General features: G+C 38.1%; 1 protein-coding gene across 2 annotated transcripts in view; it reads left to right on the top strand.

The window, feature by feature from the left end:
- dcun1d1 (DCN1, defective in cullin neddylation 1, domain containing 1 (S. cerevisiae)) overlaps nt 1–27,132 on the top strand; it is a 57,864-nt gene extending 30,732 nt beyond the window's left edge. For both annotated transcript variants that reach the window (XM_041182738.1, XM_041182737.1), the window contains exons 3-7: nt 190–358; nt 8,815–8,945; nt 13,123–13,205; nt 21,050–21,146; nt 22,001–27,132. In XM_041182738.1, the coding sequence (XP_041038672.1) occupies nt 190–358; nt 8,815–8,945; nt 13,123–13,205; nt 21,050–21,146; nt 22,001–22,080 (560 nt within the window). In that variant the 3' untranslated portion in view covers nt 22,081–27,132. The remainder of the gene's footprint in view (nt 1–189; nt 359–8,814; nt 8,946–13,122; nt 13,206–21,049; nt 21,147–22,000) is intronic.
- The last annotated feature ends 678 nt before the right edge of the window (nt 27,133–27,810 follow it).

Genomic DNA, 27,810 nt, shown 5'->3' with positions numbered 1-27,810 from the left:
GACATCTCAAAATCTGAGCACTCTTCTAATGACGCACTGAAATGCCAAGCTAGATTATGTGCTCAAGTGTAGCTGGAACTCTTAAACTTCAGACTCAATTGTATGTGTGCAACCAACTGGGTTAGACAGACACCTTTTCGAGAAAGATTAGCACATTCTGAGTAAATGTGTACTTTTCTTTGCTTTTAGATCCGCAAGATGAAAATAAAATAGGAATAGACGGTATTCAACAGTTCTGTGATGATTTAGGATTGGATCCAGCCAGTATCAGTGTACTGGTCGTTGCATGGAAATTTCGAGCAGCCACACAGTGTGAATTCTCAAAACAAGAATTCATAGATGGTATGACAGAATTAGGGTAAGTAAAATAATACATTTGTACATGTCTAGAAATAGAAATTCATGTCTAATAAGCTTGTTTGTTTATTCACTATGAAACCCTTCAAATCCGTGTTGCAGTTATATAGATTTTATAGTCCTAGTTTTCAAGAATTGGTTCTGTAGGTTGAAATCTTGGACTTCCCTTCTATTAAAGCAATTTTTACATTACAGGGTAACTTTAACATCAAAGAGAGCAACAGAGATAGCAAAACGCCATAGAATAGTGTTGAAGCACTGTTGCCCATTCCTGTATAGAGAAGGGATTTCACAGCTACATTTATACAGGGCTCCCCCAGATTGAAACACAAAATTGAAACTATATATACGCAAGCAATAGTCACTCATACACGTAATTGTTTTGGACAAGATTTGACTATGTTTGTTCTAATTATGGCAGCTGCTGAGCAAGTGCTGTACAGTGAACTGGTAGTGAAATTGCTTACATTCCGCATGGTGTGGGAATACTTCAGCCATTTGCATTAATCCCTTGTTTTGTGGCTTCTCTATTTGATTTCAGCAAAGTTTCTGCTTATGGTGAAGACAGGATTCTAGCTTGTATCACCCTTTGTTTGGAAAATAAATCATATTGGTCAGTTGTACGTATTGCCTTTCAAGAACCATTTTTTTCAACAACATGGAAATCTTTTGATCTTAACACTTCAATTTGGTGCTTTTCAAACTTTAACTCCCGCAGTTTCTGTGATGGTTTGTCTTGAACTACCGTTTTTAAAAGGTAGATTGTAAAATGCTGTAATAAAAAATACTATCTGCTTAAATAGGTTCTTCCCTTCAGAATTACTCAATCTTTTAGTAAAAGTCACAAATAATATTCTCTTTTACTATAATGTGTTATTCCTTCCAATGTTTCTCAACCCCTTTGTGGTTGACCACCGCACCATACTCCATTACCTCTCCTTCACTTGTCTATCTTGGTGAGACTGTCTTGCTTGGTTTAACCTGAGTTACCCAATTGTACCCAGAAGCAGTGGCTTCTCTTTGCACCCCTGTACCCTCACCTGCAGTGTCCATCAAGAATTATCCCTGCCCACCCCCCCTTTCCTATCTGTTACATCAGCTAAAGACATGGAGTCAGTTTCCATATATGCTCCAGTGATGGCCAGCTCTAACTCTTCACAACCTTTCTCACCCCTCGACTGTCTCTTATGTTGGGTTGCTTGTCCAGCTTTCAGTCTTGGATAAGCCGCAATTTCATTCAGCTAAGCTTTGGGAAAGCTCTAGTCATTGTCTTTTGCTCCAAATACAACAATTTATAACACCTTTTAAAGTAATAAATTATCCAAGGTGCTTTGCAGGAGCATAATACAACCAAATATGACACCGAGCCATAAAAGGTGATATTAGGTCAGATGACCAAAAGCTTTATCAATGTCATAGATTTAAGGAATATTTTAGAGGAAAATGAGGTAGAGAAATGGAGAGGTTTAGGCAGGGAATTCCAGAGCTTGGGGCCAAGGCAATAGAAAGCATGGTCACCAATGGCGAAGTGACTAAAAATGGGACAGGAGTGCAGATATCTCACATGGTTGTGGGCTGAGCGAGATTACAGTGATTGGGAGGGGCAAGACCATGAAAGGATTTGAAAAAAGGATTAGAATTTTAAAATCAAGATGTTGCTTGACCACGAGTCATTGTAGGTCAGTGAGCAATAGGGGTGATGGGTGAATGGGACTTTATGTACGTTAAGAGTATTGCAAGCAGCGTTTTGGAATGTCAGTTTTATGGAGGTTATAATGTAGCCAGGAGTCCAAGTAGACATCTAGAGGTCACAAAGGCATGACTGAATATTTCAACAGTAGATGAACTGAGATAGGGATGGAGTTAGGCAGTAGCTGAACTGAGATAGGGATGGGGTCAGGCAATGTTATAGAGGTGGAAATAATAAGCAGTCTTTAATGATGACATGAATATATGGTCAGAAGTACATCTCTGGGTCAAATATGACAGCAAGGTTGCAAACAGTCTGGTTTTTCAGGAAAGGTGGGAATAGATTTGGGAGGCAACAACATGTTCCAGGACTTTGGACACAAAGGGGAGGTTGGATATGGGACTGTAGTTTGCAAGGACGGGTTAGGGTTAAGTTTTGAAGAGAGGGATGATGGCCAATTTAAAAGAGAGAGGGATAGCACCTGTAAAGAGAGAACTATTAATCATATTGGCTAACTTGGGGGCCAAGAATGGAATTTGGTTCATCAGTTTAGTGGGACTAGGGTCGAAGGAGCTGGAGGTGGGTATCAAGGACAAGATGAAGGCATGAGGGGGAATAGGAGAGAAACTAGAGAAAGATGCATGCTCAAGGCCGGGGTGGCGGGAGCTTTAGAGGAAGTTTGGCCCGGTAGGTTCATGGAAGGGAGGGATGAGGCAGTGTCAGCTCATGAGATAGCATTAATCTTAGTGACGAAGAAGTCCATGAGCTTGACACCTATTGTTGGAGGTGAGGGTGGAGAAGAGAGGGAAATGGGGTTTAAGATGACAGTTTGAAGTAGCGAAAAGAAGGTGTTATCCTTGGTTTCCAGAATGATTGTGGAATAGTGAGCAGTTTCAGCAAACGAGAGCAGGCAGGGCCTGATGGTGCCTAATGTGGTCTAGCCAGATCTAACTGTGAATGGCTGAACCAGCTGTTCACCATATTCTTTTAAGGATTTTGTCCCTTGGATGTAAGGGAGTGGAGATGAGGAGCGTACTGGGGGAGAAGCCAGGGTGAGAGAGAGCAATAGTTTTATTGGGACTTGGGCTTCAAAGGGTGAGGTTGAATAAATCAGTAGCTGAAGAAATGTGGCAAACAGAGGGCCAAAGGTTAGAGAGTTGGGATTTTGAAAGTGCAGTTGTAAATGAATTAGGGGATTTTTTTTTTCAGGTGCAGATACAGAAGGTGGTGGGGTTGGGACTTGTAAAGGAATATGTGCGTAGAGTGATACAAAGGAGTGATCAGAGATGGCCTTATTTGTGTTTAACAGAATGGGATTAATAAGACCACGAGTGACAGCAAGGTCAAGGGGTAGCCTTGAATATGAACATGGAGGGAGAAATTTAGGGAGGATAAGAAGGCAGTGAACTCAGAAGAGAGAGGATGGTGAAATAAAATGGAAGTTGAAACTACCAAGGATGAGAAGTCATTCGGTGCAGAGGCTTCACCACAAGCTCTGTACTTGCCCTGGCCACTGTCTTAGATTGAACCAGACTATTTGCAAGCTCAAGTGTCCAGTGTGACCCTGAGTTTAGTTTCCAACTCCATTTCCTTCCAATCAAAGATTGGCACTTCTTCCAAAATGACTTTATTATCCACTGCCCCTGCCTGAGCCCATCTGCTACTGAAGCTCTTACCCATTCTTTGCCAAATGTGGACTCAACAGTATTAATGCTGTCCTGGGCTGCCTTCCATCCGGCGTAAATTCAGCAGATTCATGACTCTGCTGCCCTTCTTGCTGACCTGCATTAGCGCCCTGTCTCCAAATGCCTCAAATTTATAATTGTTCTTGTTCCAATTTCTCCCCATCTCTGTAGGCTCCTTTGTGCTACAAGCTCCCCCCCCTAGACTGAAGTTTGCTCTGATTGTCTGACTGCAGAGTCATGCATCCCTATCTTTTTACTCCATTATTGGCGGCTCTGCCTACAGCTGCTTATGCTTGTATGCAGGAAAGTCCTAAACTCCATCCCCCTACCTCCCTCCACTTCTCTCTCCTCCTTGGCACCACCTTTTTTGACCAAACCTTTTCCTCCCCACTCCTAATATCTCATTTGGCTTTGTGTCTGCTTTGTCTTGTACTTCTGAAGCAACATGGGGCATTTTGCTATATAAAAGCAAATTGCTGATGCTGTTGATGATATTGCTCTTATGTCAACTGAGTAGGTCCAGTTTATGCAGGCTTTCAAATGAATTGAATGAGTATATGGAGAGGGAATGGGTGGAGTATTTCAGGATGACTCTATTCGCTCTATTACTTAATCCTATATTGCAATGCATTGTTGCAGGTTTCAACCAATTTCAGTTGGATAGTCTTTGTTGCCCCATCCATACTATCATCATCCTATTGAACATTGACTTAAAAAAAAAGGGATTCTGTTCCAAGTTTAGGGATTACACTTTGCTATCGCATTTAAAATCTGTACCTCAGTTGCCCAAAGATGTGAAGGACGAATGATTATTGAGTTGAATTGGATGGATGTTTTAAAAAAAATATAGGCTTGGATTTAACAGTCAGTGCCGAAACGAAGATGCTTGCTGCTGACTGAAAAGAAAACTGTGTAGAAAGATTTCACAGTTTCTGTGGCATGGATTTCCCCTTTCCCACATTAGTTTGAATCTGGCTCCAGGTCAAGGAGATCTCCTGGTGTCCAGCAGCATTGATGTCATCATGGATCTATGAGGGAATGCAGGCTCTCCAAATATAAGAAGTCCTTTATTGGAGAGTTGAATTGTGAGGACAGATTTCATAAACTTGCCTTGAATATAAGTGGTTGAGGGGTGATCGAGGTGCTTAAAACTTTAAAAGGATTTGATTGGATCGAAATAAATATTGCCTCTGCTGGGGTAATCGAGGGTAAGGGGACACTGTCTTAAAATAAGAGTGTCGGCATTCAGGTGAGAAATCAGAAAGCATTTTTTCACACATAGGGTAGTGAAAATTTGTATGCTCTTCTTCCTAAAGGCTGTGAATGCTGGGACAATTGCTGCTGTCAAGACTGAAATAGTTTTTTTGTTATGTAAGGGTATTAAGGGGTATGGGTAGAGCAAAGGTGAGAAAGTGGAGTAGAGATGCAGATCAGTCGTGATCTAATTGAATAGTGTATAGGCCCAAGGGACTGAATGGCCAATTCTTGTCACAAAAGCAAAATACTGCAGTTGTGGAAACCTGGAATAAAAGCAAAATGCTGGAAATACTCAGCATGTCAGGCAGCACCTGCAGAGAGAACAGTTAACACTTCAGGTTGATGACCCTTTATCAGATCTGATGAAAGGTCAACCTGAAACATTAACTTATTATTTCTGGCTTTTTCTTGTTCTTATATCTTCAGCTTTTATGGCTATGGAGGTAGCTGCAGTGCCCAATAAAATTTAAATGCCTGGAGCATTTGTTTTTACTGTGGTTAATTGATAAAAGTAGCTGACTGAAGTAGAGTGTGCCTACATGGTGAGGGGATGGGAGTGCAAGTGAGTGTGCAGGTTAATTAGTTAGTACTTGAGGTTCATTGGCAGAGAAAAATTCTAACGGTCATAGGATATTTGGGCAATCAGGCTTGCCTAGTTTATATGGCTACATTTTCATTATATCTATTCCTGGCGTGGTTTATCATATACCACTGTTGACAATTCATTTAGTGATCATACAAACTGGAGAGCATGTAAGGTGCCTGTATTGCATTGTCCAAAAAATAAATTATTGGTAACTTGTCAAAACTCTGGCCTGAGAAATTTTTCATGTGTCTGTATAAGGGAGATTTGTCAAGCTTCAGCGAATGAAGATTTTATGGAGGAAGAGGAATTTTGAGTCCACAGATTGACGTATGACAAAAAACTTAGAAATTTGTAAATGTGTGTTGGAAACTGCTGGTGTAGTTGCTTTCTTAATGAAATTGTGTAAATTGTTACAATCCATGTATAGACCGATAACTTATTAAAAGAAATTTGAACTTCCATTGACTGACATGATTGAATTATATAAGATCCTGAACAATCTTGACAAGGTGGATGTGGAAAGGATGTTTCCTGGTGGGTGAGTCCAGAACTAGGGGGGCACTGTTTTAAAATTAGGGGTTGCTCTTTAAGGACAGAAATGAGGAGAAATTTTTTGAGGGCTGTGCAACTTTGGAACACTCTGCCTCAGGAGGCAGGGTCATTGAATATTTTTAAGGCAGATTTAGATAGATTCTTGTTAGGCAAGAGAATCAAAGGTTAACGGGGGTAGATGTGAATGTGAAATTCGAAACACAAGCAGAGCACCCATGATCTTATTGAATGGCGGAGCAGGCTTGAAGGGTTGAATGGCCTACTCCTTTTTCTTATATTCTTATGACTGACTGGAAAGGTCAGAAGACAAATTAATTAAAAGCAACATTGAAAAATATACTATTTTTGTAGGCAACTTATACTTTAACTACAGCATACTTAACTTTTTAACTGTTCACATATGGGAAAATTCCATGTTAAGGTTGTACTTCACACAGTCTCCAGAAGCCAATCTAAAGTGATTCTTAGCTTCTGCGGGCTGGCTTCCTTACTTTTTCTTTCCCACAACTCATTTCTATCTTGGAATTAAATAGACAGTTCAAAGTATGACTGTTCATAAAGCCTGATCTTCTAAACACTTCCCTTTGAGACTTGGAGGCTAAAAGCCTATTCACTGTCAGTGCAGCTGCTCTAGTCGTGCTTTACACGTGTGAAAATCTTGCACCTTCTTCCTAGTAAATCAATTTGGGCCTCACTGGCTCCATAGCAACCAAGCCACCCAGGCTTTTTGTGGAGCAGGTCTCATGTCCCCCTTCACTAATGCATTTTACTTTAAATTAAACACAGTCCCAAAACATAAACTTTTAAACTTTGCATTTGAAACAAAATATTTTATTTCCAGGTAATAACTTACACCTATAAAACAGTACTGGTTAAGCCCTAACTTAGTCTACTGCATTCGTTGCTCCCAATGCAGTCTCCTCTACATTGGAGAGACCAAACATAAACTGGGCGACCGCTTTGCAGAAAACCTGAGGTCTGTCCGCAAGAAAGACCCAAACCTCCCTGTCGCTTGCCATTTTAACACTCCACCCTGCTCTCTTGCCCACATGTCTGTCCTTGGCTTGCTGCATTGCTCCAGTGAAGCCCAACGCAAACTGGAGGAACAGCACCTCATCTTCCGACTAGGCACTTTACAGCCTTTCGGACTGAATATTGAATTCAACAACTTTAGATCTTGAACTCCCTCCTCCATCCCCACCCCCTTTCCATTTCTTCCCCCTTCCTTTTGTTTTTCCCAATAATTTATATAGATTTTTCTTTTCCCACCTATTTCCATTATTTTTAAATCTATACCTTTTATGCCCTGTTAGTCTTTCCACCCTACCCCCACTAGAGCTGTACCTTGGGTGCCCTGCCATTCATTCTTAATTAGCACATTTGTTTAGATAAGATCACCACCTTCAACACCTCTTTGTTCTTTTGTCTGTGACATCTTTTGATTATCTGCTCCTATCACTGCTTGCTTGTCACTACACCCACCCCCCCAGCCCAAACCTTGAACCAGCTTATATTTCACCCCTCCCTGATATTACTCAGTTCTGCTGAAGGGTCATGGGGACTCGAAACTTCAACTTTGTTCTTCTCTGCCGATGCTGCCAGATCTGCTGAGTTCTTCCAGGTAATTCTGTTTTTGTTCTGGTTAAGAGCTAAGTGCTACATTCATGAACTAGGAATAGCCTTGGGCTACCCAAAGATGCATTTTCAAATGTGTGCAGAGTACTTACTGTGTCTTCTCCAAAATCCTAGTTCTCTTTTTCTCTTCTGTATTGTAAAAATGATCAATTTTCAGTTGAATCATAGTGCACTAGTTCAAAGGTACTGCACAGTTGTGACTTTGATGCATTGTAACACTTTGGCAGTTACGTCATTCCACGGGACCAGTAATTCAGAATTTGATACAGGCATCTATGCACTTCCAAAAATTTGAAGTTAATTAACGTCAAAAGTTTGATGACTTGACATACCCTATAATTGTTTAGAGGTACTATTTTTGTGATTACGAAAACTCATGAGCACCAGATAAATTTTAGACAAAGCTTGAAATGTGTTTGTATGGAACAAAGTGCAAACTATAAGGGCTAGCACTTTGCCTGCTTGTTTGCCCTTCCTCCTCCATTCCTTCCTTCCACTCTGTCTCAAACTTTTTTGCCTTATATTCCAAGCTACCTATTTCCTTCTCAAGAGGTGGAAGGAACTGACCTTGCATAGACTCTTACCTCAGACATAGTTGGAAAATACAAAACCATATAGAGAAATGAATAGCTGAATTGGGGCCTTATGGTAACATCCAAAGCTCTGAGGGCATCCAAATGCAATACCTTTCCAATTTTACTATGAACTTCAGTTATTTGTATCTTTCATACAAATATACTGACATGTTTTAAGTTGCAGAATTCTGAATCATCCTTTTAAAAGTGTGATTGGTAAGCATGCAGATCTTTTTGAATTTTTAAAAAACTCTTAAGTTTGACATTTCAGCTCCTTTGCTTACTTTGTTGGGCTTTCATTGTGCAGTAATAAATAAAAAGTGTTTTGAATCAGATCTTAAAGCCTAATGGAGATGCTACAGCTTTCTGATTGGAAAGATAGAGGGAGGATGAAGGAATTTTAATTGCTCCGTAAGAACTATGGATGAATTATGTGATATATTGATTTAAAGAAAAACATTTTTCTTATTGCTTAAGGTGTGACAGCATAGAAAAACTGAAAATCCTACTGCCAAAGTTGGAACTAGAATTAAAAGATCAAGCAAAGTTTAAGGATTTTTACCAGTTCACATTCAACTTTGCAAAGAACCCAGGCCAGAAGGGCTTAGGTAAGTGCAGTATAAAAGATCTGTTTACATTCCAAAAAAAATCATTACATCAGTAAACTAAAAACGAACAGCATTCTGATGGACTTTATTTATTGTAGCTGTTTCAGAGTAATGCAACCTGTGGGGAATGGATTTTTCACTGAATGCAAAGAGAAAACTTATGGCAGAAGAATACAAGACTTCTAATGTGTCCCAGACTTGATGTTTGAGTCATCATTTGTCCTTTTTTAATTGTTTTAGTAGGGGCTGTTTAATAACAGGACAGAAAAAAGTCAAGTGGCATATGACTGTAATCTACCTAAGCATTGTTTTATGTGGCAGTTGCAATTTGGAGTTGGTGTTGGTTGTTGTCTAGGTAGAAGTAAGGGATGGTAAATTTAAGTTGTCAGTCTTGTTTACTTTTTTTTAACTTTGGGACATTATTTACAGTCAAGCAATCAGAGCAATTTAATCAAGACTTCTGGAACCATTTTACCCTAGATTAGTGCTTTTACATTTAGGCTAGCATTTTTACAAAACTTTGATATTAATGGTTTGTTATTTTCTATTTTTGACTGCATTCATGATATTGAAGTCAAATTGCAGTATGTATTGAGGAATGCAGATCAATATATATGTAGCAACATGGATTTATCGACAAAATACTCACTTTTTCCCCTTACAATTGCCACGCAGGAAATCATTCCTTGATAATACCTTCCGTATTATTTAATGCAAACTGAGTTCTTAAAGAAAAAATAATAAAAATGAACATAGTTTCTCTCTATATATCAATATGGCCTGACTAAGTCTGTTACAGCAGGTAATTTCTTCCCTACACCATTTAACCCACCAAGTGGAGCAGAACACTCAGCCTTCCAAACTTCAGGTGCTGCTGTTGGACACACATTTAGGATTTAGCTTTCCAACAGAATTGGTGGATAAGATGGAAGTGAAAAATGCCCCTGTAAACCCACAAAAACAGCCTGCCCTTCCTAGATTCCCAAATGGGCTATCAGGGGTCTGTGAATGTCTTATAGTACCATTAGTCCAGGAAGAGATACTTCATTAAACATGCTCTTGCATGTTCTCTATTCACGTTGGTATAATTGTAAACAACCAGAAGTAGTCACTGGGTAGATTCAAGTAGCTGACATAAGGCCCTTTTAGAGTCCGATAGCTCAGACAAGGCCTTCCAGTATCTTATCTAGCTTTTTCACTTCTTCTGAGACCAAGTGATAATCAACTCCAGCGCAAGTTGACCCATCTAATCTATTTGCCCACACTCTGGAAAATTTCCAAATATATCTGCGCCATATTTATCTCCATGTCTGCAGACAACACAGAAAATCTAAAGGAGGCTTGGGAACAAGACCTAGGCTGCCATAACGAGGAATAGGGAGAAGTGTGGAGGCAGACCTTCAGGACCTTCACATGCAACAGAATGCAAGAGGGGCAGAACTAATTTTTCAAAGGTATAAACATAGATTAATTTTAGCAAAATGTTTTTAAAAAAAATATAATGATTACCATTCATGGCTTTACAAAATTGCCATGCAATAATTAAATTTATTTTGAATTTTTTATTTTAATCCGTTGTGATCTTTGCGCAATAAACGGCAAAGTTAACCAGAGAGAGCAAAAAGGTTAAAATGTTGGAAATACTCTGAAGATCCTTCATCTGAAAAGCTTTGTGTAGAGATTTTGTGTCAGAACTGATTCTGATAAATACATGTGGATTGCTAAACATAAGCTGGTATAGACTTGATGGTTTGATTCTTCCACTGCAGTGCTAATTCTGCAACTGATGGAAGTCACCTTGTGTTGTCACCTTTCATTGGGTGTGTAAAGATGATCAGTTAAAGAAGATTCTTGATCCTTTTGGCCTGATTGTTAAATATGTGATTTTTATGATTCCTGGCAAAATAAGTGCCTTTACCTCCAGGCATTCCAGCTGATCTTACTGTTATAAAATATATTTTTGAAAATGAGTTCATACTTTGAACAATTTATTTCAATTATTAAACAGTTATCTTTGAAAGTTTGACTAGGTCACAAAGTATCAAATAAACTGGTTAAATATGAATGAACAAATTAAAAGTCAGTGTAGTCTGAATTTGCTCTATTCCAACTTATTTGTGAAACCCAAATTTAGGAAAAATCAACTTTGGTGCTTGACTATTTAAAAAAATAAAGAATTTACAGGAACACAAATGTGATCATTTGGATTCCTGAAGCAGTATGCTTTGATAACACCATTTAACATGCCCTGCATTAAGATTTTGGTTGTTTTTGATGGCTTGTATCTGGTTTGGTTTAAAATTCTAGATCTAAACTGTTTTGTTTTGTGGGGTCAGACAGAATATAGAAAAATGAAGTGCCCCCAAGTTTTCTCCTGGCAGTCTAGCAGAATGTGTAGTATGTCATTGTCTTTGTTTACCTACTCATGGAAGGTATGCCAGGTCATGAGAAATCTGTCCTAATCTTTATGCACCTCTGAATTTGTGTTTCTATACTTGAAGCTTACTCTTTCAACAGAAAATTAATCTGCCTGTAAAATTAACATTTGTTAGGGTGATAATGAACGGAATAACCAACATTTAATGCAGTTTGTTTTTATAAACCCATCTTAGTGGTCTTGAGCATTAGTAATGTGATCGTTCTCTAATGATTTCCATATTGGCTCCATGATGTGGTCAAAGTAGTCTAGTCCTTTGATTGAAAGGGTAGAGCAGAGTCAAATAAATCTTCACTACTGGCATCAACAAAAATACTTGGAGAACATGGCCTCCTCAATTTGTGCAAATTTACTTGCAGAATTGAGTAACCTGGAAGTAAAAATAATTCATCTAACTTTGTAGACTTCAAAACATTCTATCCAACTTGGTTCCTATTTTGTAAAGAACATTCTGAATGTTGGTTGTTTCATTACAAGTGTTACACTATTACTAACGAAAAAGCAAACGATTTCCATTAACTTGTGCAGCTGTTTCTAAAACATGATGGCATGATCTAGGTTTTTCAATCCAGGTCAGTTATTGGCAGCTGGCAAAATCCCAGAAAAGAATTTAAGCTCATCCACAATTTTATACCAAATTTCATAATGTGAACAATTAAAAATATAGAAACAACTGGAGGTTTAACTCTGGACTGACAAAATCCAGTTCCTGACATCTCAATGTTGCAGTACAAAACAACCTGCATTTGGTGCTCAGGTCATGTAAGGATGACTATCATCTGAAGTGCCCTATTTGGGTTAGGCTATAGGCACAGTATTGGAGCAATTATAGCGGAAGCTGTATTCTGCAGCTAGCCTATATTGAACCTAACCTGAGAATGCTCTTTGGTGCAAAAGAAGGAAAATATGTGCATTGAAATCCCTCCTCTTAACCAAAAAAATTACATAAATAGGACCAGGAGTATGCAGTTATAAGCTGGAAAGCAAAATCAGGTGACTATTTTAATTACTCAGCAGTCGTTGATGCTTATAAATGGAACAACATTTGCATGTTGGTAGAAGTTGCGTACAAATGGAACTTAATGTACAATGGATCCAAAATCTCTCTCTACTAATATTAAAAATATTCCCCTACTGCCCATGAACGATTCAATTTTTAAAAATCCGTTCTGTGTCTGGCCAGTTCCATTGATTTTAAGATGACTGACAGGCTGATACTTGGCTATTTTGTCCTTGCTCACCCACACTTGTCTGCTTTGGATGGGCATGTTGTGCAGTACTTAAAGTATTAGATTATACTGAATTGTTCTTTATCTATCCTTTATAAGTAAAGCAGCATCTCCTTTTATGACATTGGGTTTAATGGGGCTATCAACTAGCACACAATTCAGCTGTAAATACATAGATTTAGTTTAAATATTTTAAGAACAGTAATACATCCAGCTATTGGGACTTAAAATGTTTAAGTACTTTTCTAAACTTCCTACTGATGTATCTTTAGTGATCTTAATCTCTGTAGACATTTCCTACTGATCAACTGCTGAAACGGTGTTTTAAATTACTATTTTAATTAGTTTTTTTTATCACTTTTCCTCTAATTAAATAGTAGTTACAGCAGCCATGGAGGAAGATTTACTAAAAGTTAATGTTTAAAAATTACATGGTTACAACACCTGTAGTGCTACTCTCGAATGGATGTAGACGTTTACCTGAAGATGTACTTAATATTTTATTTTGCAGATTTAGAAATGGCAATTGCATACTGGAATTTAGTACTTGCTGGGCGATTCAAATTCTTAGATCTATGGAATAAGTTTTTATTGGTGAGTACAAGAATTAACATTTCCAATTAATCTAATTTATATTTTGTTTTGAGAGTTAGTGATTTCTATTAGGACAGCCCCTAAAGAAGTTAAATCTGTTCTATGCAATGCAGACACCAGGTTATGATCAGGACTTTACAGTAAAGTATGTCATTTGGCTTTTGGGCCCGTGCTGGCTCTCGAAGAGCTATCCACTTTCCTCTTATGGATTCTGCTTTCACCATGAATTCTGATGGGATATTTCCTGTCCTAAAAACCCTGTGCATGTGAATATATTTCTTCTAACCACTCCCTTTTCTTTGGACATGATCTTTCAGCTAGTGATACAATGACTAGTGAGAATAGTTTTTCTCGGTTAGCAAAATTTCTCATAATTTCAAAAGCCATTTGTTAGAGCTTTTGTTAACCACCTTTGTTTTAAGGCAGAGGCCTAACTTCTCTCGTCTGTCCTCATAACCAAACCCTCTATCCTTGAGGTCACCCTGCTCAATCTCTTCCGCACATCTCTATCACCTTGATGTTCTCCTCAAAGGAAGGCGCCCAAAACACAACACCATATTCTAATTGCACCTAACCAATTGTTATTGTAATTTTGGCATTACTTCCTGGTGTATATCCCTATTTATAAATCTTAAGTTCCATTATGTACTATTTAACCACTTCAACAACTGGCCCTTCCACTGTTAAAGATTTGTATATCTGAATTCCTGAATGGCCCTGCTTTTCTCGTTTTGGTATTTTACCATCAAATCATATGACTTCTCTTTATTCTTCCACCTAAAATGTACCACCTCTCATTTCTCATTTAAGTGTCCTGATGCTTATCTAGTCATCAAATCAACTGATTTATCCATGTCCTCCTGAAGACAGAATAATAGACTCTTGCATCACAGAAGGACACCATTTGGTCCATTGTACCTATGCCTACTCTTTTCAAAGAGCTGCGCAATTTAGTCTTTTTCCCTTAACCCTAAAAATTAATTGTCTAAAGATAAATGTCTAATTGCCTTTTGAAAGTTCCTCTGGAATCTGCACTTTCAAGATTATAACCCTCAAAGTGAAATAATTTGTCCTCCTTTCCTTTCTCGTACTTTTGCCATTATTTTAAACCTATGACTACTTGTTGCTGACCTACTTGTCTAGGGTGGTAATTTTTTCCTACTGACTTCATCAAATCTCTTTAATTTTGAATACATCTATTAGATTTCCCCTTAACCTTCCATGCTGTATGGAGAACAATTCCAGCTTCTCCAATCTCCTTACATAACTGAAACCTTCATTACTGATAAATCACCACATGCCATTCCCTAGCCACCAATTCAATCCCTCACCCTGGCTACTTTGAGGTTGACCCAGACTGTTGCAACCTTGCTGCTGTATCTGACCCCAAGAAAGGCTTCCAACCGTATTTGTGCTATCACTAAGGCTACCTGTTGCCACCCCTGTAACATCAACCAACTCGGCCCCTGCTGAAACACTCATCAATGCTTTTGTTACTTCTAGACCTGATTATTCCAAGACATTGCTAGCCAGCCTACCAACATCCACACTTCATAAACTCATCCAAACTCAGAGCTAAAGGGAAGTAGAAATGTGATGGATTTTATACTGCTTAAGAAGTGGAGCAAATGGAGTAAAATAGAAGGTCAGGGATAAGTGGGGGCTCAGGAGAGATTGACAAAGTTGCCATGGACACAGGACAAAGGGAGTGTTAATGGTGGTGTTAAAGACTAAAGGTGCTGATAGTCATGGACCTTCGATCCACTCCTCCGTCACCCCCAGCTCTTCAGCCCCTTTCCATGGCACCTTACCACGCAATGGCAGAAGGCGCAACACCTGCCCCTTTAACTCCTCCCTCCTCAATGTCCAAGGCCTCAAACACTCCTTTCAGGCGAAGCAGCGCTTCACTTGCACCTCCTTCAATTTGGTCTGCTGTATTCACTGTTCCCAATGCGGCCTTTTCTACACTGGGGAGACTAAACGCAGACTTGGTGACCACTTTGCAGAACACCTTTGCTCAGTCCACAAGCATGACCCAGACCTTCCTGTCACTTGCCTTTTCAATATCCCCATCTTGCTCTCAGGCCCACATGTCCATCCTTGGCCTGTTGCAATGTTCCATTAAAGCCCAACGCAAACTGGAAGAACAGCATCTCATCTCCTGATTTGGTAGTTTACAACTCAACAGCCTTCCAGACTTAACACTGAGTGCAATAACTTCAGACCATGAATTCTGTCTTCCATTGTTACCCCTTTTTAAATCTAATTTTTAATTTATTATTTACTTTTATTTATTCATTTTAATATTTCTTTTTAACCTGTTTTTAATCTCTCTTTTTTATCTCCCCTTTCCCCCCCACCCCGCCGCCACAGGGGCATCTGTCATGTGTTTCTGTGTTGTGATTTTACAAAGCACTGATCCTTGATCTGCCATTAACGCATTCTGCTATCTTACCTTTTTGTCACTATCAGCACCTAAATTTGTCCCTGATTAAGCCCCAATTTGATATAAAAATTCTCACCCTTGTTTTCAACTCTCTCCAAGGTCTCGTCCTCCTGATGTTTAACTTCCTCTAGCTTTACAGCCATCAGAGATATCTGCGCTCCTCCAATTCTGGCCTCTTGCACATCCCCAATTTTAATTACACTAACATTCTGGTTGTAAACTAGTGCACGTAAATAAAGTATAAAAGTTCCAAATTTGGCGAGGTTGGAATTCAATGCAGGGGAGGGGGTAAGAGCTGATTTATGTTCACAGTACTTATGGTGATTCGTGTTAGCTTGAGTCAGCAAGTATATTTTAAAAAATTGTTCAGTGTTTTACTGTTTTCAAGTTAGTGTGTATTTAAAAAAAACTGAAGACAAGAAAAAGTGTATATGGATATTTATATATAGTTTAGACTAAGATTTGACACAGCAGGTTATAAGTCTTGACTGCAGTATATGGGAGTTCATGGACAGTGAAACTATCCCAAGTGAACATGTTGGCAGGAGATGTCTCCCGTCTCACATCTCTCAGGTTCAGATTCATGGAGCTGGAGAGTGAAGTGGAGACATCTGAGACAAAAGGGAGGGCAAGAATTATCTGGACAGTTTGCTTCAGACTTCAGTCACAACTTGTATAAAGTTGTAGGTTCAGAACTAGGTTGTTTTTTAATTATTCATACATGGGAGTGAGCCTTACTGGCAAGGTCAACATTTATTGCCCATTCCTAATTGATCTTCAGAAGGTGGTGGTGAGCTACTGCCTTGACCTGCTGCAGTCCTTGTGGTGTAAGTACACCCACAGTGGTGTTAGGAACAGAGTTTCAGGATTTTGAACCAGCAACAGTGAGGAGCGATAATATATTTCAAAGTCAGGACAGCATCTACTGCCCTTGCCTATGTGTTAGAGGTTATGGGTTTGAAAGATGCTGTCCAAGAATCTTGGCAAGTTGTTGCAGTGCATCTTATAGATGCTACACATTGCTGCCACTGTGTGCCAGCCATGGAGGGAATGAATGTTTAAGGTGGTAGATGGATGCTAATCAAGTGGGTTGCTTTCAGAATATGGACTGCATATGAACATGCAAATTAGGAGCAGGAGTAAGCCACTCAGCCCCTCGACTCTGCTCTGCCATTCAATAAGATCATGGCTGATTTGATTGTAATCTCAACTCCACCTTCCCACCTACCTTTGATAATCTTTTACTCCCTTGCTTATCAAGAATCTATCTACCTCTCCCTTAAAAATATTCAAGGACTCAACTTCCATCGTCTTTTGAGGAAGAGAGTTCCAAAGACGCTGAACCCCCAGAGAGTAAATTGCTCCTCATCTGTCTTAAATGGGCGACCCCTTATTTTTAAAATGACCCCTAGTTCTGGATGCTCCCACAAGAGGAAACATCCTTTCCACATCCACCCTGTCAAGGCCCCTCAGGATCTTATATGTTTCCATCAAGTCACTTCTTACTATTCTAAACTCCAGTGGTTACAAGTCTAGCCTGTCCAACCTTTCCTCATAAGACAGCCCAGGTATTGGTCGATTCCGAACTGCTTCCAACGTGTTTACATCCATCCTTAAGTAAGAAGACTAATACTGTACACAGTATTCCAGATGTGGTCTCACCAATTCCCTGTATAATTGAAGCATAACTTCTCTACTTTTGTATTCAATTCCTCTCGCAATAAATGATAACATTTTATTAGCTTTCCTAATTACTTACTGTACCTACATACTAACCTTTTGAGATTCATGCTCTAGGACTATGGAACTTTAGAGCATGAGGCTGTCCAAAGTGGGTAGAGAAGAGGACGAGGAAAATGTAATATGGTATTTGCAGGTGATTCATAGGATTCCTTATACGCAAGGTTGAGAATTCGATGTTGTGTAGTGTTAGCGGGGGGCATCTTGAACCACCTTGAAAGGATTTTGAAGAGGGTAGGAGAGGATCCAGTCATTGTGATTGATGTTGGGCCAACAATATAGGCAACAAGTCCTGTTTGGAGACTATCGGGAACTAGGAGCTAAATTAATGAGCAGGACCTCAAAGGTTATAATCTCTGGATTATTAAACTATGTGCACATTGGTGTAGGGCTAAGCAGAGTACAGAGGTGAATACATTGCTGAAGGAGTGGTGTGGGGAAAGAAGGGTTCAATTTCATGGAACTCTGGCACTAGCACTGGGAGAGGAAGGGGTTGGGATGGACTCCATCTGAACCAGACTTGGACCAGGGTTGTGACAGAAAAGATAAAGAGAGTGATCACTAGGATTTTAATTAGTGCATTGTGGGAAGGCTCCAGTGAGAATGATAATAGTTTGAAAACAATCTAAAGGGAAGAGAGTAGAGTAATAGTTAGAAGTTGTGATTTAGGCACTACAGGTAAAAGGAAAACAATAAGTTGAAATGCAGATAGATAGAGACCGGATACTTCTGTTAATGAGTAAAGCAACAAAGAATTAATGAGAGGTGTTCAAAAAATAATTTACTGTGATGCAGAACCAGATTATGCCCTTAAAGTGCAAGAGCTCCACTTGCCAAGGGAAATTATCAATGGACGACTAAAGAGGTAACAGACAACATAAAAAGTAAAAGCATGCGAAATGCAAAAAAAAACATAGCCTGGCAAATGGGAAAGGTACAGAGAAAAGCATATGAGAGAAAAAAAGTGAGAGTTACAAAAATGGAATATGAAAAGAAACTTGCAAGGTATATCAATCAACGGGAAAAAGAGGGTGGCCAGGAGGAAACTGGGCTGCTGAAAACTGATAATGATATTATCAATGAAAATAAGAAAAAGGTGGACATATTGAATAATAACTTTTCCTCTATTGCAATAGTGACACAAAGGTTGACATGCCAGAACCCTGAAACAAACTAATATTGAATCAGGGACAGGGTTCACCAAAATTAACATGAGCAAAATAATAGTAATGAAGAAAATAGTGGTACTAAAGAAAGACAAATTCCCAAGACCAAATAGTTTCCATCCCAGGGTTTTAAAGAAAGTAGACAAATGCCCCAACTATAATCTTCCAAAGTTGTTTTGATGCAGGAACCGTTCTTCAGATTGGAAAATTATATGTTACCCCAGTATTTAAGAAAGGAGGAGTGAGAAACCAGGGAATTATTGGCCAGTTAGCCTAACATCTGTTGTCAGGAAATGACTAAAGTCTATAATTAAGGATAGAGAGACTAAACACCTTGAAAATTTTCAGCTGGAAGAGACACCATGAACTTTTAGAAGTTAGGTCATATCTTAAAACCTGATACAGTATCACAGTATCTTTACTGTGCAGAAGGAGGGCATTCAGCATGTTGAACCTGCACTGGCTCTCTGAAAGGGCATTCCACCTATTCCCTCTCCCTTGCCTTACCCCCGTAACCTTGCACATTCTGTCTTTTCAGGTAGCAATCTAATTCCCTTTTGAATTCATTTTCCTTGCATCTTATTTTGAAGAGATGTCTGGAGTAGTGGACAGGGCAGTGTCTTAGGATGTTACGTTATTTATATGAACTTCCCGAAGTAATTTAATAAAGTCCCTCAAGAAAGTATTAGCTAAAGTTGAAACTCATGGAATTAAAGGCAAATTATTTACCTGGTTAGGAAATTGATTAAGTGATACGATTTAGAGAGTAGAGATATTGGACAAGAATTCCATTTGGCAGGAGGTGACTAGTGGTGTCCTACAAGGATCTGTGTTGGGGTCTCAATTCTTCACCGTATTTGTTTAGAACTTACGATGGGATATGAAGCCACGTATCTAAATTTACCAACGATGCAAAGGTGGCATTGTGAACAGGGTAGATGGACACATAACATTACAAAGAGATACTGATAGATGAAGTGAATGGGCAAAACTGTGAAAAGTAGATTTCAATGTAGGTAAATGTGAGATTGTCCACTTTGGACATAGAAGGAACAGAACCGGGTGCTTCCTAAATGGTGAAAAGCTAGAAACAGTGAAAGTCCAAAGAGACTTGAGGATCCAGGCATATAGATCACTGAAATATCATGAACAGGTACAGAAAATAATCAAAAAGGCTAATGGAATACTGGCATTTAAATCAAGATGACCAGAATACAAGGCAATAGAAATGACACTACAGCTCCACAAAGCCCTGTTTAGATCACAGCTGGACTACAGAGAGCAGTCCTGGACACCACACCTTAGAAAGGATATATTGGCCTTAGAGGCAGTGCACTGTAGATTTACCGGAATGATACCTTGTCTCTTATGGGTTAAATTGCAGGAGAGATTAAACAAGCTGCAGTTGTATTCAATGAAATTTAGAAGGTTATGGGAAGGTTTGATCAAAGTTTTCAAGATATTAAAGGGAGCAAAGTAAATAGGTACAAACTATTTTGCTGTTGGGGAGTCTAGAACTATGGGGCATAGACTAAAATTAGATCGAGACCTTTCAGAACTGAAATTAGGAAGCATTTCTAAACACAGAATGATAGAAGTTTGGAAAACCCTATTAATTGATGACAGATCAATCATTAATTTGAAACTTGAGATTCGTAAGTTTTTATTAACCAAAGATATTGAAGGATGTGGGGCAGGTGTATGGAGTTCGCTAGCAGATCAACCCCAGTCTAATTGATTGGTACATCTGCCTTCCACTAAGTATGCTGACTACAGCAGGACCCAGTATAAGTTTTTGGTCATTTCATCCTCCATTCTCAGGCCAACAGAGAAAATCATAAAACTCACTTTACTGAAAAGTCTGGAAAACACCAGTCAAGGCAAAGGTTTGAGTCCTGGTTGAGACAGACATTCCAGCAATATCGCTGCAGGGCCTGCCTTTCAAGCATAAATATCAATGTAACATAACTAAGTTGCTGGTTGATAAATAGGGAAAGAAATTTTATTAATAGTCAATGTTACTGTAGTTCCAGAAATACTTTAGTATTTTGAAGTTCAAGTGTATAAAGTGAATATTGGTCGGGAGTAGATAGATTCAGAAGCAGATTTGATCTTTCATGTTAATTGAACCTCTTTCTTTACTTACAAAAATCAGCATTTATGATATATTGTGATATAACTTGTTTTCAAAACAACCAATGCCATGGCAAGATCTACCGAGGATGCTCTATTCACTTAATGCATTATAACTTTCTCTGTGAAATTCTTAGTGGATTTGTGGTCAATATAACAGACCTCCTTTACTTTGAACTTTTAGATTTTTAGCGTTTACTTCAGGTCGATGTTGGATTGCAATAGGTTACGAACATGACATAAATTGCAGAAACAGATTTTTAGTTTGTGCAGCTTAGATTACTTTACTGTTTCTCCGTACTTTCAAGCCACAATTTATGGTTTTGATGTCTAAAGAATTGGTGCATATTTATGTTTAGGAACATCATAAAAGATCAATACCGAAAGATACCTGGAACCTCCTGTTAGACTTCAGCTGTATGATTGCTGATGACATGTCCAATTATGATGAAGAAGGTATGCTATCTAAAATAATTGTCAAAAGATTATTCTGTAGCTGCTTTAGCTTACATGATTATTATTTACCCAGCGCTGAACTGTTTAGATAATTACTTTGGAACCATTCACTAAGATCTTCGCTTTGTAATTTAGTGGTGTGAGCTACTTGCAAAGTAAATTTACGCTTTGCCAAACATTACTGTGAATTCTATGATTTTAATTTTCAAAGGAAGTCAGTTTAAATGGGGCAGATAGGCTAGTAACTGTGTCAGAAAAATGTAGGTCACAACGAATCAGTTTGTTGTTCAGTAGTTTAATTTGTCAGCAAAAGCTGCCAAGATTGCATCAGTTACTATAGGGATGTTAAAGATGAGTGTGACATTAGATACTGGGTTGAATACTGGCCATTACCTCTGGCCCGAGTTTGAATCCAGCTTGACTTGGTTGGTTGACCGCAACATTACACCTCAAATTCAGGAAAGTGTATCTGGGTAACCCGGATTTAGCCTTGCTACGGATGAGCCAAACAGACTTGTCCTGAATTTGTTACAAAATTGGCATTCACTTAAAGAAACCACAGAAATGTTACATTTGTGCAAAAATGGAGGACTACTCACTTGAGGCAAAGTTGAGGTGCAACATGTAAAGTTGTACCCTGCATCTAACCCTTGCAATACCTGATTAAGTGATGGTAGAAGTTCAGTTTTCCAGTTTTGTACTCATCTCCTGGCAAACATAAGATTCACTGAACAAAAGCTGACAGTTCGTACGTAGTAATAGTTTAATTTGTTTAATAATCTTAAATGAAATAAAAATGCTTTTTAGAGGGATTAAAAAAAAATTTACATACACAACTTTCTGATGTGTTTCAGGAGCATGGCCGGTGCTTATTGATGACTTTGTGGAATTTGCACGACCACAAATCACTGGGACAAAAAGTACAACTGTGTAGCATTGGGAAGCCTTGTCGCAAAATGTACATGATGTGTACAGAATGAAAAATACAGCAAATAATGCACAGTCATTTCACAATTAGTTAATAAAATGCAGATCAATGGATTGAAGTGAAGATCAATCCTTTTATTCTATCCAGAGGGTTGTTAACACCAAAAAGGACTTTTCTTCAATCATATCGTATTCATTTAATGGTGGTTTGGGCTTCTGTCTTAGTCAGGACCTCTTTATGTAATTTCATCAACACTGAATGTGAGTTCCGTCTGTATATTCTTTGGAATCCTGTTTGGAGGACTTTTCTGAAAGGATAATTTTATAGTGCTTTTCGACATCAAGCACATTGCTGCCTTCAGTTAGGAGCTGAACAGCATTCTTGGACACCGGAAATCTGTGTTTGAAATGGAAACCTCGATTTGATCTTAGTACTTTTTAAATTATGTAAACAGGCAGTTAGACCATCACAGAATCTTACTTTAGCTAATAATACTTCAGCTATTTCTTGTTCTATGGCAGATTACTTGTCATAAAGTCTTACTTTTCTATGAAGACTGGATCATACCATGCCTATGCACGAAATTTGGTTCCGCTCCATAACGAAAGTGGCATTAGAATGGTGAAATCCTACAAATGAGATCTGTGGTACTTACTGTTTGTTTTTCTGTTTGACAAGAATGAAGTTTCCCCACCCAACCACCTTCTGATATTAGCATATTGCTAAACATATTTAGGTCGGGTATAATACAAGAGGCACCTTGTCACCATTCTGATACTGGATTTTGCATCTTGGCCTTGGATATTTGCAATATATAGTGCCCTGGATGGTATTTCAGGTTTCCTTTACAACTGCAGTATTATTAAAATTAGGTTTTGTGCTGTTGACTAAGAGAAACTGAAATTCTTCCACTTTTTCAACTTGGGCAGACCATGCTTAACATAAAGAAAACAGTACAGACCTTCCTTTTTTATATCCAAGGAAATTCATGGGAAGTTGACTAGAAATACCATCGTCTTTTCATTGGTGTTTGTAGTCATTCAATTATTTGAGTTTAAAATGGTCTGTGCTTTAAAGAAAGTACTAAAGGCAAATATTTTATACCTGTTTTGATCCTGCAACCCAGCTCATGATTCACTTGTATGAAAAGTGGGATGTTTAAATTGACTTGGCAACTATCATTGATATTTGGGGGGGTGGATTGGGGTCGGGGAGGGGGGACAGAGAGAAGAATTGAAAATTTCTGTTTGTGTGAGATGGATATATTTACTTGTACGCTTAGCATAGTTTTACCAGTAGTTTCCTTATAACTTTCACATAGGTTGCCATGTCTGTTTATCATTCCCTCTATACATATGAATGGTTGTAAAGTAGAGGATAATGAAATGTTTCAAAAACTAATTTCTCAGGTCAGTGTTCCATGCAGGTTTAAGATGAGCCTTTTTATTAACTAGACACTCAAGTTTAAAATATGTGGAATAATCATTTAAATAGTAATCGAAATCTGATTCTTACTGTAAATGACTCCCATGTTGGTCTAATGATGCATTATTCAGGTAAAAGCTTAGAGCTGGAAGAGACTATAGCCATTGGGATGTTTTATTTTTTATTACATATCCTTGATCTGGATTTCATACTTGGGTTTTCAATGCAAACAACCTGTATCTTATGCCCTGTGCTAATCTCAAATGCATTTTAAAATTGTTTAATAAACTTTAATTTATAGGTGTTCTGATGTTACACTGCCATCTAATGCAGTTGACTTTCAATCAGTTTTCACTCACCTGTGCTTTGAATCCTGAAATTGTGTTACAGGCTCTCTTCATTTATTTGTGACATGCAGCCAATGCAGAGACATCTCAATTAGGTTCCACAGTTTGTTACATGCCCAAATAAGTTTTTGACTTCAGCTATTTTGTTAATCCAAGTGAAACTTGACAGTCAACATTGATGACTAAAATACACCTAAAGAGTAAAGCAAGCCTGTTCATCTTGCTTAGAATACTGGAAAACTAAATGTGGCTCTTATTTGAGCAGCATACTTTTTTTCCTAAAAGTTAATGGCCCAATATTTTGAGCTTTACCACTGTTTTGAAACTGAACTGTTTCTTCGTCAGTTAAAATGCATTACTTCAACTCAATACTGATAGGTAATTCAAAAAGTTTCATTAGGGTTCTGGTTTACTTTTTATTCCACTATATCATAACAATTCAAAGACATTTAAGTGATCGAAGAAGGTTGACCATTTTTAAAGATCTATTTTCTTGTTTTCATTTGGAAATTATACTTTCAGTAGTTTTCTTTTGAAGATGCATGGTACATTTTAAAGTGCAGTTCTACTGTTATATTTTGGTGACACTAAGTTTTCAGATGGAGTCGACCCTAATAAGTACATGAAATATGGAAAATACAGCTTTATTGTGTAGATTTTCTCTAATTTGCAGCTTATACTGTGCAAACATGATGTACTTGAGTACTGTATGAACCATGGAGTCAGTTAGAACTCCACTGTCATTTGCACATGAGATTAGAAGATTCCTAAGAAAAGAAGGCTTAGCTGTTAAAATGAGGTTATATGGACAATGTAAGCTAAGGAAATTTTGAAGCTAAGGTTAAGCAATGATTTTTGGTTATGGCTTGAATTTAGGTACTTCTGATGCCAATATAGACTTTTAAATCAAGATATTAAAGATGAATCACTTTTTAAAGTGGTAGATTTTGATTTGTTGCTCACTAGTGCAATCTACTTGCCTGCTTCTTCCAGTGTGCGCTTCTTTGAATCTGGTGAAATTCAGTTTACTGGTATAGTAAACAATTTACATACAATGCATAAAATATGCAAGATCTCATAATGCACAGATCTTTCTTTTTGTGTACTGAGCAGAGCTGGTGATGGACCTTGTCAGGTCTGTAATGTCCGCACATTATTTCCATTGTCCTTTGATTTTGAGGTTTCTTTCCCGTGTTTTTATAAAATCACAACTGCAGTGATGGATTTCTCCCTCACAAAGTCATTTAGTAACCAAGATTCTGATGAGAATGTTCTTCAGTTGGACATGCAAACTATTATGGATCTCGAGTACTTTTGTGAGTACGTACTCTCATCTGGAACCTCCTACGATGATGAAAGCTGCACCCCTCTTGAGTAACCAACTGTATGAAAGAGAAATATCACCTTGCTAATTTTTTTAAGTTTATGTAAACTTGAAAACAAAGCAACATGTACAGACAGGAACAAGCAGGATGGCGAATTGTTGGTGAGTAACTAATCGTGGAATTTTAAACAGGATTTAAGTTCCACCTTCAGGGTGAGGTGGCTGTCTTAAAACTTAATTCAGTGCTATCCATATGAATGCCCTGAATGTTGCCTCACTACATCTTTGGATTATTCTCCAACTTTCAACCCTGATGGAAACTTTTTGTTGAATGTTCTCACTTGCCCCTGTGGGAGAATTATCTGTGTGCTGGATTGGTGGGAATGTATTTCAAGTGAATGAGAAAGGTACTTGTACATACATACATTCGTGCATGCCAGGCCTTGTTTGATGTAGAAAATGCACTTCTTTTTTTTGGTGTGTTCTATGAAAACATCAAAATATTTGGGTTTGATCCTTGGAACAATTGGATAGAATATTTTTTTAATTAACTGCAGCATAACTGTTCATTTTTAATTAATTGATGATCTTGGGAAGTCTGATGTCCAACTAGTTAACTTTGTATTTCTACTTGCTTTACCTGCCATTTAGTTCTTCCATGCCACAGCAATTCCTAACCAAGGGTAGGCAGAGGACCTATCTCCAGAGCTTTTGTCAGTTTCTAAACTTGCCATTAGTTTGTTAATTCAGCCTAACAGGTTTTCCTTTCCCATGAAGAAACACTTTTCTTCAGTTTGGCACCCATGCCCAACATACCGGCTACATTTATGAATCTGAGCTTGCATCTTGTCACTCTACTCCAACTTGCTGTGTTCCAGTGATGCTCATTAAACTGGGAATTTAGTCATGCAGATTAGTACTGTTTCTGTATTCATGAACAATGCTGGTGTAGCTTACTATTGCACTGAGCTATTCATAGGGATTTCACATTGCACCAAAACTGTTCTGTGGCACAGATTTTGTACAAATCTGACACAAACTTTGGATGGCCCTTCCAAAAGCTTGAACCTTATTATGTTTTGTACTGCAGTGTTAAGCATTTTTGTCTGCACATTTTTTCTGTACATTTAAACAAAAGTGTGATTGCTGTTATGGCGTGATGCACAGTTTAATATCAAAGCTGACTAAAGTAATAAAACTACTATAGAACTAGTTATTTAAAATGCTTAGTCACTTGAAAGGATGAGTGGTTTCTTTAAAATTGCTATTGGATCATAACACTTTAAGGAATGTTAATCAAATGAGAAAAATTGAGGGAGGGAGTGGAACATTAAAAAAAATCCTTTTATCATAAATTTGCATTCTCCTGTTAAAATTTGCTTTATGAATGTTCAAACTTCCTTTATACAGCTACATAAACATATAAAGTGGAGATCTAGTTTGAAAGGAAAAGATAGACACGTGTCTCTATTGACCCCTTACAGAATTGTCTGCATTTTTTATGTAGTGTGCCAAAACCATTGTCTTTCGTTGCTTGGCATAGAATAAACCAACATGGTTTGGTGTACTTTTGTCCTATTTGGCCACATCCTTGAATATGACTTGATAAGGGTCCATCTGTTCCTTTTGTGGTATTTTAAGGATATTAGAGAATTGAACATTTGTTCATACTGAGCAATTGTTAACTGTGAAGTCTTCATCCTTGGGTATGGGACAGGGAAACAGTATTGTAATTCAGGCCTAATATAGTGCTTTGTACGTATTGCAATTCTGTACACTTGTAGGTAGTACATTTTAGAGTATTGAAAGCTTGTTTAGGAAGAGCTTGTTTAAATGGATGTCTTGTAAATTATGTAAAATTTTTATCTCATTATGGGCAAATGTATTGTAAATTGACACATAAGATGAAAATCTACAGGGTCCACTGAGAAATGCCAATAAAAGGGTTGTAAAAAAAAAAAATCAATTTATAAGCATCTCATTGCCTGTTTGTTAAACAGTGAACAAATCAAGAAACGTGTGCTGAAAATTGAGGTTGTAATAAATGCTGTGGATCAGAAGTCAGATGCTTGAGTTAAATATCCAAAATAAATGTGTGGGTAACTGCCTTTTTTCAAGATCACAAGTGTTGATTTTTCTCTCCTCACTAATTGCTTCCCCATTTCTTCATGTGTACATTTTCTTCCCCTTTTTTTGTCAGTCTTGGGTACAGTTTTTTAAAACTCAGTTATATTTTCCTCATTCAGAATTTTTAGGAACAGGAAAAATTTAAACTCAATAACCCTAACCCTTTTTTTTAAACCAATCTCATCTACAGACCTTGCCATAACCCTTAACACCTCAACAAATTTATTGTTTGTTTCTTGAACACTGCACTTAATGACTTTTTTGGTAACTTATTTCAGGTTGCTCTGTTACCCTTGATGTAAACTAGTCCTGTTGACCTGCCTTGTTGCCTGAATATTTGAATTGTTAATTTATGATCCGTAACACTAGCACACTTCAGTGTGGCACAACGAGCAGTTTGCCCAAAGCAATTTAGTTTGTTTTCTCTGTAATCTTGAAAACTTCAGTTAAGTCACCTTAAAGTTTCTTCCAAAGAAAGCAAGTTCGATGTTAACCTTCCACCACAGCTTAGAT

Source organism: Carcharodon carcharias, chromosome 2, assembly GCF_017639515.1.
Source record: "Carcharodon carcharias isolate sCarCar2 chromosome 2, sCarCar2.pri, whole genome shotgun sequence".
NCBI classification, from domain to species: Eukaryota; Metazoa; Chordata; class Chondrichthyes; order Lamniformes; family Lamnidae; genus Carcharodon; species Carcharodon carcharias.
Note: the sequence above shows the minus strand (reverse complement) of the source record. Positions and strands in the feature narration are given on the sequence as shown.